Source organism: Rhodnius prolixus, unplaced genomic scaffold (assembly GCF_049639745.1).
Source record: "Rhodnius prolixus isolate KJV_2025 unplaced genomic scaffold, Rpr scaffold_1, whole genome shotgun sequence".
NCBI lineage: Eukaryota > Metazoa > Arthropoda > Insecta > Hemiptera > Reduviidae > Rhodnius > Rhodnius prolixus.
Genome location: NW_027411581.1, coordinates 61,888,890 through 61,902,785, shown reverse-complemented (window position 1 = coordinate 61,902,785; position 13,896 = coordinate 61,888,890). Strand labels below are relative to the sequence as shown.

The 13,896-nt window shown below is 33.6% G+C and overlaps 2 protein-coding genes across 2 annotated transcripts; one reads left to right on the top strand and one right to left on the bottom strand.

The window, feature by feature from the left end:
* The first annotated feature begins 563 nt into the window (after positions 1–563).
* On the top strand, positions 564–1,804 carry LOC141446039 (uncharacterized). Its single transcript, XM_074112391.1, has one exon. It carries the CDS (start codon positions 971–973, stop codon positions 1,586–1,588), a length of 618 nt encoding a protein of 205 aa, XP_073968492.1. The 5' UTR covers positions 564–970; the 3' UTR covers positions 1,589–1,804.
* Positions 1,805–3,109: 1,305 nt separating this feature from the next.
* On the bottom strand, positions 3,110–12,232 carry LOC141446040 (tubulin polymerization-promoting protein homolog). Its single transcript, XM_074112393.1, has 4 exons — positions 12,069–12,232; positions 4,807–4,991; positions 4,509–4,638; positions 3,110–3,941 (listed from the first exon to the last, which is right to left on the bottom strand). The coding sequence occupies exons 2-4, from the start codon at positions 4,989–4,991 to the stop codon at positions 3,747–3,749; spliced, it is 510 nt and encodes a 169-aa protein (XP_073968494.1). The 5' UTR covers positions 12,069–12,232; the 3' UTR covers positions 3,110–3,746.
* Between the last annotated feature and the right edge of the window lie 1,664 nt (positions 12,233–13,896).

Here is a 13,896-nt window from a genome sequence, read left to right as displayed (position 1 = left end):
TTTAAGGTAAGCAGTGTTCTTAGTTTATGCGCTAACATTGTCAGGACCATATTTAAAAAAAAAACTATTGGAATCACCTAATAATAATAGTGCTCTAAAGAAAGAGAATTTATTACAATGCTTTTGATTTCTCAAAAAGGATATTTGCAATTATGATCTTTCGTCAAATTCAAAATAAATAGACCTACTGAACAAAATTTTACGTTCACCTATCTAAACACTGAAAAGAATTTGGGGTAACAGAATTAAGCTGTTATTTGTTAATGTAAACATTTCCCCTACAACAGTGTAACAATTGTATTTTAAACATATTTTCTTTATTAAAGTAAGATTTTTAAATAATTAAACAGTTCTTTAGCCCTGAAAAAATATTTATTTTTCTGCAATCTCCATGCTTCAGCACTTTTCCTCAATAAAAAAAATTATTCAAGTATTTAGCAAAAAGAAGGCTAGTGTAATAAAGTGAGTTTGTAATGTTGCATAAGTATTCAAAAGTTTTTATATAAACACATAGTATATAACATATGTTCTTTTCTTAACCATATTTACGTTTATATTTCTTGAAAATTCTTATTTGCTAAAGTGGTCGAATACTAGTAGTTCACTTACTAGGCGTATGTTATGTACATGTATGTAAATAATATAACCCTCCTCTTATTTTGTCCTTAAAAATTTCTGAATTGGATTCAACGATAAAATGAAATTTAAAAAATTCAGCGCGTAATGGTAGTTTAAATAAAATGATTTCAGATTTTAGTGCACAATTAACGCGCTCTCATTTTTTATTATGGTGAACCATTAACTTGATGAAATAAAGAAACAATATTCTAACCTGCTCTACTGTAACCCGTACTTATTGATGTTGATAGTTCAGTTCTAGTGAAGATTTTAGGAGTTAAAGCAATCTTTTTTCCAACATTAAAAATGTTTAAAGTTTAAATAAAATTTAGTGTTTTTTCTTAGTCCAAAAATGTTATCTCAAGAAGCACATTTTTATCTACGAGGTAATGAAGATTTCAATGACAGGCAGAAATCAGTTTTTCTTGCTCTAGATAAATTGTCATCAGAGCAGCCCGAGAACAGATTTAAAACTGAAGATTTAAAAAAAAAGGATATTGTCAAAGTTAAAAGTAAAAAAGATTTGAAACACTTCTTAGGTCAAGAGAGTATCTTTAAAAGACCTGAAGTAATACTTAAAAAAAGTATGAAGATGTATATACCAGAGTTTATTAAAAATCCTCATAAGTGGAAGAAATATTCCTTAGGTGATGATGAAATTTCTGATGATAGTAATAGAATGGTAGCAATGAATTTTTTGAAAACTCTCAAGAAACGTATGCCATCAGAAGAATCCACGGAAATTTGTAATTACAGGGTTAAGCCGACATTTAATAAATTTTTGAAGAAAGAAGGAAAGGAGTTAGCAGTATCCAGCGGTGTAAACGCAAAGCCCACATTTTTAAATGGAAAAACTATAATGCCCGAATATGTAGTGGGCCAAAAAGTATTCAAAGTTAGCAAGAAAAAAGAGCAACCCACAGTTTCAAACTCTTGTGTGAAATTGGATCATCTTTTGGAAGATGAGTGATACTTTCATATGTAACAATTTTCTAATGTAAAATGTTTGGATAGATAAAAATATGTACTTTATGTAAGAATACTTAAGAATTCACATTTGATAATTGTAATTTTTTCGTTTGTCCAACACTTAGAATGTACATAGTTTGTTAAATGTTTTATTTAAAAATTATATTTCTTTGTTTACTATTTGTATTGAAATTCATTATATTAACTTTTGACTTTACTATTTTTCAATTAAAATTTAATTAGAATCTTTAAAGTATGTTAAAAAATGTCAGACTTTCGGAAAATCTAATTATTATTAAACTGATTTGGGAGATAACTGTTGTAATCCTAATAAAGGAATTTTGAATAACAGATTCCGTATCGTTGTGATGCAGTCTCTCTCTTTCAATATTATGTAGTGCACCGCCAAAATTTATAGTAGTGCAATATACTAAAAAGAGTGATGCTTTCACTAGCTTATAAATGTGGTGTTGTAAGAAAATTGAGAGTCCAGAACATTAGCAGAATTTTTTAAAATTCGAATGGCTCGTATTGACGCTGATTCTTCAATAGGAAATACTGGTAAAAGAGCGTGGTCAGTGTGTGAAACGTAGGGTTTTTACCAACGAGAAGCCCCTACACACCATATAAACCTTAAAGCCCCACAGTACCTACAGCATTTTCTTAAAATACGAGTAATACCTGATATCCTAATTTTTTTTTTTTCTTAGTATGGTTGACCATCCACAACTCCAGTTTCTCTATCTCAGAACTCATTTCAGTTCTTAGAAAACCATTGACTGTATCAGAAATGCACATTGATTTTATTGGAAAAGTCAAAATTGCTGGAAAGGAAAATTAATCGCTTTTTCATCTGAAAAGCTAGTGTGAGTTTGAAGCTTTTGCAATTTTTTTTCCGACAGACTGAAACAAAGTTCTTCGATCATTTTAGACTGATGCCTGCTGATGACTGAAGCTGCCTGCTAAGATGTGAGACACTTTACAGAGACTAAAAATACTGTAATGAGAAAATATATCCAACATAAAAAAAAAGTGGTAGCCTCCCAGTTAGATTTTTAATAAGTTATTTGGTTTTACAGCCTGTTTTATTTTAAATCGCATTTAAAGAAGTGTCGCGTTATTTTTAGAATGCTTGTTACAATTAAGTGATGAAAACTATTCCGCTAACTAATCAATAAATTCGGAGCATTGTTTTTAATAAAAATATAAACATTTTAGCGTTCAATACGCATGAATGTCATTTATGTTTTTTGTATTGATTTAGTTTTCGAGTAAATGATACTTATGAGTTATGACAAAAGCCATTGTTTCTTCACATCAGTTTTTGTTAATAAACTAAATTAATAGCCATTGGATGAAATACTATTCTTAAAAGCTGTCTTAGCTCTTTAGATAATAGTTGTTCCGGAGAAATGTTTAAGGTAGTATTGTTACATAACCGCAGGAAAAATCAATTTATTTTTACCTTGTAATATTGGTTTATCACTAAAATGCACATTTTTTTTGTGATTTAATGATGCAATTTTAAGATAGTTATCAGTTTATTTACAATTTAATAAAATATACAATCGATTAAACAAAATGTATATCTTTGGAAGTTTCTTCAAAGGAAAATTTATTTGCCTAACAGACTAAAGTAACAACAATTTTTGTACAAAACAATAATTTTTGATAGATAAGATATTTTAATGCTTGAAATAACAGCAAATTCTGATGCATTGGCAAAGGCATTTGAGATCTTCCCTGAGTAAAAATAATCAAAATTTGTTATTTTGATTAGCTATTTTTTCTTTTTCTGCAAGAATGTTTTTCGTAGGAATCTAACAATTCTACTACAATTAGAAACTAATTTGTTTATAACGTATTGGAAATAATTTGCTATGACTTATTTTAAACTTAGATCTTCTGAATATTTATTTATTTATTTTTTTACTTTGATATTTTTGTCCTTTAAGCTAGATTGAAGAGTTTAAGAACTTATACAATCTTTAGGTTAGAGAGGATGTAAAAGAATAGCTAAAAGTACATCATAGTATTATGAAAAAAAGAGTTAAAAAAAAACAGTATATATGAACACCCATAATTAATTGATCAAAGAAAGTAACTGTTCCCTCACACACCATTATTATTTTCAGAAAAAAACATCACATTATCACAAATTAGTTTGGTGGATGTTCCTTCTCATATGTGTCCTTATTAGCATAGCCAGAAACATAACCAGATTTATCGACCATGTCTTTTCTACCTGCAATTCCCTTACCTTTTCCTGTTTCATCAAATCTTTGCTTATGAGAACCAGTGTATTTGGAGGCATCAGTCAGTCGTTCTACAGTACCAGATGGTTTTGTTGTCGCCTAGAAAACAAAATAATCGGTGTTAGAATGAATAAAGCTTGATCCATTTAAGAGCGAATAGCAGGACAAAGTTATTTAATCATTCACGCCTAAGGCTTACAGCAGCATAGCTATTATTATTTACATTAAATACATATTTTTGCTTTATACAAGAAAATCACTTCACTTCTGAATTTGTTAACATATTCCCTAAAAGATTTACTTGTTTAATTCTGGGATTTTCTCGCATCTTGCAGAAGTCCAGCTAGAATTTAAGAAAATTCTTGCTCAAAGTCTGAAAAAATCTACACATACTGATTTACAGATTGTACATTTTTTCAGAAGTTAAAATAAAATTTGGAAACTCATTTGCAAAGGAGTCACAAAATTTCACTCAGAGCTGAGTGGCTTAGAATGAGCCCACACCTTCTAACTTTTAATTCTAATAGGTTTGCTTAAAAAAAAAAAAAACCAATCAATTATTTTAAATGATAAATGATCTTCAAAAAATAATATAATCCTATATAAATAAATATCGTATCTTTATCAAAATTTGTAAAATAAAGTATCAGACAAGGATAAACTCACCGCAGCTGAAGAAAGACCAGGTGGACCGCAAGAACTCATTTTATTTTTAATCTCTTCTAAATCTATTTTTTTATTTTTTGCCAAATCTTCGAGAAATTTTACGTAATCTGCTTCGCTAATCTTGTGCGCTCTTCAAGTGTAGTTAGAGATAGTAGGGGGGGGAAAAAAATACTAAATTAATGATAGAAAATTTAAAGCAGTGAAATAAAGAAAATAAATTACATTTTAGAAGTAAAATTAACTTTTTAATGTGTTCTTCCTTAAGGTTAATAAAAAAATAATATTAATTGAAACTGACTTCAGTTTTTTGAAGTAAATGCCTGTATCCGTAGATGTTATTGTTTTTCCATCAATTACTTTTGCTTGTTTCATCCATTTGTCACTTTGAGACAGAGTAATCTGTTTTCCATCTGACTTGGTGTCGCCAAATTTTGAAAACTGTTTAAACTTTTCAGAAAAATTGGGAACTCCATCAGCTGACATCTATCAGATTAATAATGACTTAAAGCAATTATATAATAAGCATCATTTTATAGATTTACAAAAGCTTTTCGGTAATTAACGATGCAGTAAATAATTGAAAAAGAAACTAACAAATTAAAATTTGTTCGGCATATACTTCACTTTTTAACATAAATCCTTAAGGCCCTTTAATAAAGTGTTAAATTAATTCATATTACAATTACTTAAATAGGAGCAATAATCTTTCTAATTATTTTTAAACATTTAAAGGGCCAAACAATCTCAAATAAAGAATCTCCTTATTAAAAACTTATGGTTTAAAAAGTTGAGACAAGGGTTGATTGCAAAAAAAAACTTATAATTTTATAGAAAGTTTAGGAATTTTATCTTTAATTGAAAAAGATAAAAAATGGTCAAAGTTGGGTGTATTTCAACGTCACACTTTTTTCCTACAGTTTTTGACGATCACCCTTAAACAACTGTCTTCCTAGACAGTTTTAATATTTGTTAAAGACGGTCTAGAACAGGATGAGATTAATTTGAACAAATTGTTAAAAACAGACGTTCGTGAAACTCGCATATCCAACGTTACAGAAAATAAAATCAAAATTTGATTCCAAATTATGACTCCCTCCGAACTAATTTGCCTAATTTTTTTACTTCGACCCCTGGTCTAAAAAACATTAAAAAGTTTCTAAATGACCTTTATCTTACGTTTTACTTGGAATTGACTCTTTTATGTCTAGTACGTATTTAAAACTTAATTAATTTCTCACGTTGTGTTCAGTTAAGTAAAAGATCAAAAGTCCAGATCAAATCTCTATTCATTTATTTTTTATCCCAATCGTAATAAAAAAAGATAAGTGCAACTTGGAAATCTTTAACTTTGTATGTAAAATTTACACTTTAAATAAACGGTTTTTTGCTTGCCTATGAAACTACTTTAATTAATAAATTATAATATAATACATATTATTTTGTTTACATTGAGAATTGTTTATTTTGTGTTGATTTTAATTTTTATCACATTTGTTAACTCACAGTCAGGGAAGAGTTGAAAATGTTCAAACAAACATAAGAATAAAATAAACAACTATATCACAACTATTTTTTTTATTAAACAAAATACACATCAACAAAGCTCACACTCATCAACCAAAACCCCAACCTTAACCTTCCTTCTTTTTCTTAACTATCGAAGGGATCTATCAATCGATTAGACAATATTTTTCGCCCCTTTAACATTCGGCCATTCTGCCCGCTAATTGTCCTCAATTAGCCTCGTGATGTCCCTAATGGCCTATTACTCACTATACCTCCTAGGTCGTCTCCTCTTCCGTTGGCTTCTCCTGCGATCACTCGAACCGCAGTCTTCTTCTTTCCCCTTGGCAGGCGCTTCTTGTTGCTGAGGTAAGCGCGGGGTCCCTACGTTTAACTGAGAGTTCGATTCTTCCTCAATCCCCATCGCTTCACCCGCCTTACTTTCAATGTCTGTTTCGCTCCCAGCTAGTTCTTCATCTTCTTTATTCTCTCGTCCTCCAAAGCCCTTTAGCAAGCTCACATGAGCCACTGTTGCATAGGTGGCGCCGACTTCGTTTCTCAACGACATCACACGGTAAGTATCCCCTGGTAACACGGCGGTAACCACTAGAGGTCCTTTGAACTTGATCTGGAGCTTGGTTGGTTCACCCGTCGGGATAGGTGGTCTACGTAAGAACACAATGTCCCCAATATTGTACTTCACGGTGGTGTGGTGTTGGTCGTATTTTTCTCTCCAACGCTTGTGTTCTTCTTCTATTCGCCTCCTCACTTCGCACTGGAGTTCCCCTACATCTCTTCTTTCACTCTCGGACTGTTGAGTGAGAGTTCTCAAAGCACCATCTACCAAACTCGGTTTGTAACCAAACAAGGTTTGAAAGGGTGAGATCCCTGTAGTCTTATTCATGGCATTATTCAGATGACTTTCCACTTCCTCCAACTTCTTATCCCATGTTCTCTCCTTCATCATAGAGACTTGAATTACTGGTAGTAAAGTAGCATTCACTCTCTCCACCTGGCCGTTTGCCTGTGGATGTCGCACTGATGTTAAGATATGATTAATGCCATTCGTGATGCAGTAGGTTTCAAACTGCTTGGATGTAAAGCAAGTGCCACGATCAGTGATAATCCGATCCGGCAACCCATAGTTTAACACAAACGATTTTACACTGTTCAACACTTGAGCAGCTGAGGTATCTACCACTGGATACAATTTCGTGTACTTGGTTAAATTGTCAATTATCACCAAAATGTGTCGCTTCCCTTTAGTACTTCGTACCAACGGTCCCACATGATCTAAGTTTATCGTACTGAACGGCCGCTTCCCTGGCGTGATCGGGTGTAATTTACCTGGCTGTTTTCCTCTGGCAGTTTTATATAATACGCATTCCGGACAATTCCGAATGTGAAAACGTACATAGCGTCTCATCTTTGGGAAGAAGTATCGCTCCTTAATTTTTTGAATCGTTCTATCTATGGAGAAATGCCCAGCGAGGTCGTGGAACTTCACCACCAAACTTTTCCGCATCGCTTTCGGGACAACCCAACGATAAATTCCATCTGTCTTATCCTTTTGGTACAACATACCGTTCCTAAGGCTAAATTCTTGTACTCTTCGATTCTGTTCGGCGGATCTTTCTTCGGGTTTGGTTTTGAGATCCTCTATGAGGTCCTTTAAGTCCTTATCCCCGTACTGCATCGCCATCACATGATCTTCTTCGGAGAGCGCCAACATCACTTCAAGTCTCGACTCTATTATGGTATCCATTACATCATCTGCCGGCTCCACCGCAGCTCTACTCAGCGCGTCTACGTGCGCCATCCTTTCACCTGTACGATGTTTGACCTCCACATCGTACTCTTGGAGTAGGTCGAACCATCTGGCAACTTGTGAACTCTTCGTTTTATTTGCATTTAAATACACCAATGCCTGACAGTCGGTTATCACTGTTACCTTTATTCCCAACAACATGACTCTTAATCTGTCTAGACACCAGACGATGGCCATTAATTCCAACTTGGTGGAATGGTAACGACTTTCCGCCTCACTGGTCTTTTTGCTTATGCAGTACACCAAATGCATGAGCTTGTCGTCCCCTTGCTGAAACAGCATTCCTGCTAGTCCACTCGCCGACGCATCCGTATGTAGTTCAGTGTACCTCTTAGGATCGTATAAGGCTAAAACTGGAGCACTAGTTATTTTCTCCTTTAACATAATAAAGGCTTGATCTTGCTCTTCTGCAGTCAGTGTCTCGGATATATTTAGCTGCTCTTCCGTCAACGGCTTCCTTGGTTTTACTATATCTTCGCTTATCTTGTTCACCCCAACTTCTGCATTTCTGGCAATCACTTGTCCTTCCACAATCTGCTTCTCATTCTCCGAATTGTTGGTGATAGGTATTTGCAAATGGAGATTATCTACCCTGGCTTCTATAAACATGCAGCTCTTGGCAGGCACCTCTACCGGTTTTGTGGCCACTACTTGGCTGCGAATCTTCTCCTGTAATTCTATTTCTAAGAAAGGAAATCTGCCTGACTTTCCGAAGTTGACCTTGTTTCCGAGTTTCACCATTTCCACTTCGGGAGCCTCAGTCCAATTTCTACCAACAATCAGATCATATGGTTGGCATCCGTCGGCTACAATGAACAATTCCGTACCTTGAACATGAACATCATCAATAGAAAGCTTTACAACAGCTTTCCCCAAGGCGTACGACACAGAGCCTTCACCAAAGCCATAGACAGGAGCTTCACACGGCGTAATATGCACTCTGCAACGAATCGCGGTACTCGCTCTCATTATACAAACACTGCTGCCTGTATCAATAAAAGAATCTACTTTGTAGCAATCATCAATTACAGCTTCTTTTTTATACCTTTCGACGAAATCGTTTTGTGGCATCCTGGTTAATAATGCCTTTTCTGGACGGTCAGCCTTTAAGTGCCCGATTTTCTTGCACTTGTGGCATATTTTCTCTCTTTTGGGTGAAGGGCAATCCCTAGAGATGTGTCCTACTTCTCCACAATTGTAGCACTTTGATTCGGTCTTCGTGCAATTGTTCGAAAAATGACCAGTTCCGCCACATCGGTAGCATCTAATTGTTTGTGGCTTGGCCTCAGCCTTATCTGTCACGGAACCCACTTTAAATGGCGGCCCATCTTTGTTCCTTCGACTTGTTCCAACACTGTCTCTAACGCTTCTCTCTTTTCTCACACGCTCTTCCCTAACCTTAGTCAATTTCTCCAAGGCTACAAGTGACTCCAATAGCTCGTCTTCATTTTTATGCTCTTTCATGAGTAAATGATTCGCTACATCCCGAGACCATAGTCCTTCAAGCATTAATTTCTTTACTTCGGCGAATGGTAGGTCTAAGCCTGAGCATAAATATATCTTCTCATGGAAGTATTCCACTGCGGACTCATTTCGGTATTGCATTCTATCATACATTTTCTTCCAACGATCAACTTTGTCGCATTCACGAACGAAAGTACTGTTAAATTGTCTTTCAAAATCTTTCCAGTCCTTAAACTCTCTTCTCAGGTACCAGAATTTGGCAGGTCCCGCTAGGTGAACTCTAGCAATTTCAAATTTCATACCCTCAGTCCATCCATGAATTTTACCAACGCCATTAATCGTACGCAACCAGTCTTTTGCACCGCTTGTTACCTCAGTACCCTCAAATTGAGGTATTTCTTTGTTAAGGTCTGGCATGATTTGTACGTCAGGTCTTCGCTCCACAAGTTGAGTCAGAATATTTTGCTGATTTACTAATATGCGAAGTAAATCCTTATTTTCATGCTCATCTTTTACCGTGATACAGTGCGGACAAAGCCACAACACTTCCGGACTAGCAAGTACTTTCAATTTCACCTCCGTCATGCCAGGAATACATTTACTGTGCCACCAAAGGCTACACTTTCCATCACACAATATAGATGGTTCACCCTCATCTATTTTGTTTTTACAGCCTCCACAGTTTTCCATCTTCATTTAATTATTTTTATTTATTTTTCTATTTAATTATTATTATTGTTATTATTATTATATATATATTTTTTTTTTTTTTTTTTTTTTTTTTCAACTATATATACCTCTAACGAATTTATAAATTTATCAACAAAAGTATCTAATTACCTGCCTGAAGATTTACTGGCACCAGAAACAATTTAACTGTAAAAGTCAATTGGTAAACACATATACATACGTAGTCAGTAATGAGTAATAAGTAATCAGTAATAAGTAATAAGTAATCCGTAATCCCACTTCTGAAATAATGTTAACTCACAGTCAGGGAAGAGTTGAAAATGTTCAAACAAACATAAGAATAAAATAAACAACTATATCACAACTATTTTTTTTATTAAACAAAATACACATCAACAAAGCTCACACTCATCAACCAAAACCCCAACCTTAACCTTCCTTCTTTTTCTTAACTATCGAAGGGATCTATCAATCGATTAGACAATATTTTTCGCCCCTTTAACACATTGAAGTGAAACATTTATCGACGGCTATCGCAAGAGATGTTATTGAATTCCGGGTCTGATTCTTTTTCTGAAAAAGTGGGGAGAAATAATATTTTGTGCCATTCCTTGGTGCAAAATTGTCTTCTAGGGAGATAGTTAACGTTGTTGTGACACCTGATATTTTATCATAGGTGCCTCACAGATGATCTCTGATTCAAAATGATCTGAAGATGCGATTTCAATGATATAGGAAATCACTTAGTGTCTCTTGGAGAATCGACCTCTATTTTCCAGGATAAGATAAATGCAATTTTTGTTATTGTTTATCGGACAGTTACTTCGCAGAAAAAGTATTTTTATATTTAAAAAATTCGATTTCCGGATAGGTTATTTTAGAGGCACTAAATTCTTGGGCCTTCAGCTAGAATATCTAGGAAACTGGAAGAATCTTTTACGAAAGGCGTCCTTATGGTCTGACAACTAGATCATATGGAAATTTTGGGTAGGATGGAGGTAGATTGACCAGCTAGATAGGACGCCCTATACCCCTTCTCACTTTTAAACGAGAGTATCGTTCACCTTCATGGATGAGTTCTGTAGGTTATCGGTAGACTAAGATGCTAGGGTTCGTCTATAGTGTTAGAGATATGAAGTTACGTGGTTCATTGACATCTTGCAGATGCAGGCATCTGTTTGGAGCTATCATTAGGCATTGTGGTTAAAGGACACCTTACAAAGTAAGGCATTCACCAGATCCGTTTTGTAGAGTTATCTAAGACTGCTAAAGTCATTGTTTGATTTGGTTAGACTTTTTTGAAATTTAGATTGTTCAATTTTGTGTCTAAGCCACCCAACATATAAATAATTACACTTAGGTCGTCGCCCTTCCCTCGACCTGGAACCATAAATATTCAGGGATAAATTCTAGGAATAAAATTCAGTAATAAATTGTAAAAGTTCTACATATTAAAGTTGATTTTTTACAAAGTTGAGAGTAAATCATTGTAGCCGTTTTATATAAAATCGTCTTTATGTTTAAAAATTATTTACTTCCGGTGGATGAATTATGACCTAAAACTTAGGATAGCAATGGTTACAATACAGAATATAGTTTGATATTCGCCAATTTCCCAATTTGGAGAAAAAACAAAGTTTTGGTATGCAAGATCGAAGTATTTTCCACTGAAACAGTAACAGAATTTTTTTAACTGCCTAAAGATCTGATTACATAACCCTACCTATAAATAAGAAAAAATTGAATCTTGAAAATATCCTGTCCATTAATAAAGGGGTTGGACAACGCCCCCTAAACTGACCTAGTTCAGTGGATCGAAGATGTACCCACGCCAGATACCATCAACCAGAAATCCCACAAATTAAATAAATCAATTATTGAATATTTAGATTAATTAATCGAAAATTAAAATTTGTCATTGCTTATATGTACATTAGTAAAAATGTATGAATACAGTACCTATTAGAATAAAAACAAAAAGACTTTCGGGTAAGTTTTAGGATAATAAATGCCTAAATTTTTAATGAAATGTGAAGAGATGAAATGAATTCATAAAATAAAATAAAATATCTTACCTTTCAATCAGATAGCCAACTAAACTAGGTTTTTCCACAGGTGTAAATAATCTTATCTGTTTGAGTTATTTCGTAAAAGATTAAATATCTAAATGTGTGTAAAAAACGAAATACTCAGTCGGATTCTGGAGAGTACCTTGAAGCGCATGTCAACTTACACTTTTGAAAAGCTATCTTGTACTAACCAATGCGCAAACATTGAGTTTAAGTTAACTTCATCGTTATTTATAAAAAGCCCTGAGCAGTTATCGCATCAAAATTAGTTTTACAAGGTAATTTGGTAGTATATTTTCTTTACATAGATACCAGTCACCACTTCATGAACTAATGATAAAAAAAAACAAATTTCAACTCATACATTTTGAATTAAAAATTCCATACTCGCTCTATTTATAATTTGAACTCGCTGTTTCCCCACAAGCGTAAGAACCGGAAAATATAAAGAGACAAGAAAAAATGTACCATTAGAACGGCCAGAACCGAAAACAAATTCTAAACTTAATTCATTAGACCAAGTTTTTGTGATTCATTTAATAATTTTAATAAATATTTTGAAATATTAAATAGTTCTCATAAATGCGGAACGACGAAGTTCTAGAATCCTGACATTATTTTTTTTAAAAAAGTTAATATTCATTCTAAGTCCTACTAATTAAGTCATTAAGTTAGATTATTGATATTAACTTGAGTAAATTAAAAAAGCATTTACATCAGTTCTTATGTTAGAGTATCTCGTCAATTACCATAATCAATTAAAATATTACTTTAATCATACGCATTATGCAGTACTATTAATATATTTTATATTACTCCTTTCTTCTATGAAACTCAACTTTGCAACGTTTAGGAAGAAAAAAATCAACACATTTATTTAATCACAAGTTTGGATTTAAGACAATCTTACCTATTTTGTTCTTCTTTAATTTTATCCTGTTTGATCCTAACATTCTAATTCCTTTCCTTATTATCACATTGTAATCACTACTTAATTGTTTTAAGGTACGTTTTTATAAGTCGTAGTACAAATTTAATGCAGAATTTGACTTCTTTTGAGTATAATTAAATACTTGACACAATTTTTTTTTGTTTTTTTTTTTGCTACAATCAGCGCGTTAGCATTAACAGTGGTATCAGTAAAAATAAATAACAGAAGTATACGAGTGGAGAAGTTACCCAGTGGTAAAACTCCAAAACATTACGCTATTAGTCGCTCTCTTCACTTGAGAGAAGGTCACGAGGCCACTGTCTCTTAAGGCGTCTTGTCCGGGTTGTCAGGAAGAGTTCTTGAAGAAAGATTTTTAGCTAGAAGATTGATATGAGATTGCAGGTTGAAATGGAGTTTTCTGTATCTTGTTTTAGCGACTTGTGTGACAAAAGGAATGTATGTATAGTCAGGTTGGAGACATAAAATGGAGCGTGTACAATAGTTCGAAGTGTTATAGATTGAAGCGACTTAATCCTTTGGAGATTTGTGCGTTTGGTTGAACCCTACAGCTCTATTCCATACGCCCAGATGGGTTTCAAAATAGAAGTATAAATTAGTCTTTTGTTGTCCAGGGAGAGCTTTGATCTTTCGTCTAAAACTCTTTTAAGTAGTCGATAGCGTCTGCTTAGTTCTGTTCGTTTTAGTCTAGACTTTACACAATTAATATATTATTTGTCCATATCTATATCTTGAATAACCTGAGAATACACACTACACATTTTAGATAACAGACTGTCTGTAATTATTTTCAGAAATATAAACCAATTTTTTTTTACTTTAGTTTAGTGTTATAAGCCTTTTCGGGAGATTTCCTTCATACTTCGATTGAAGGCATCTCAATAT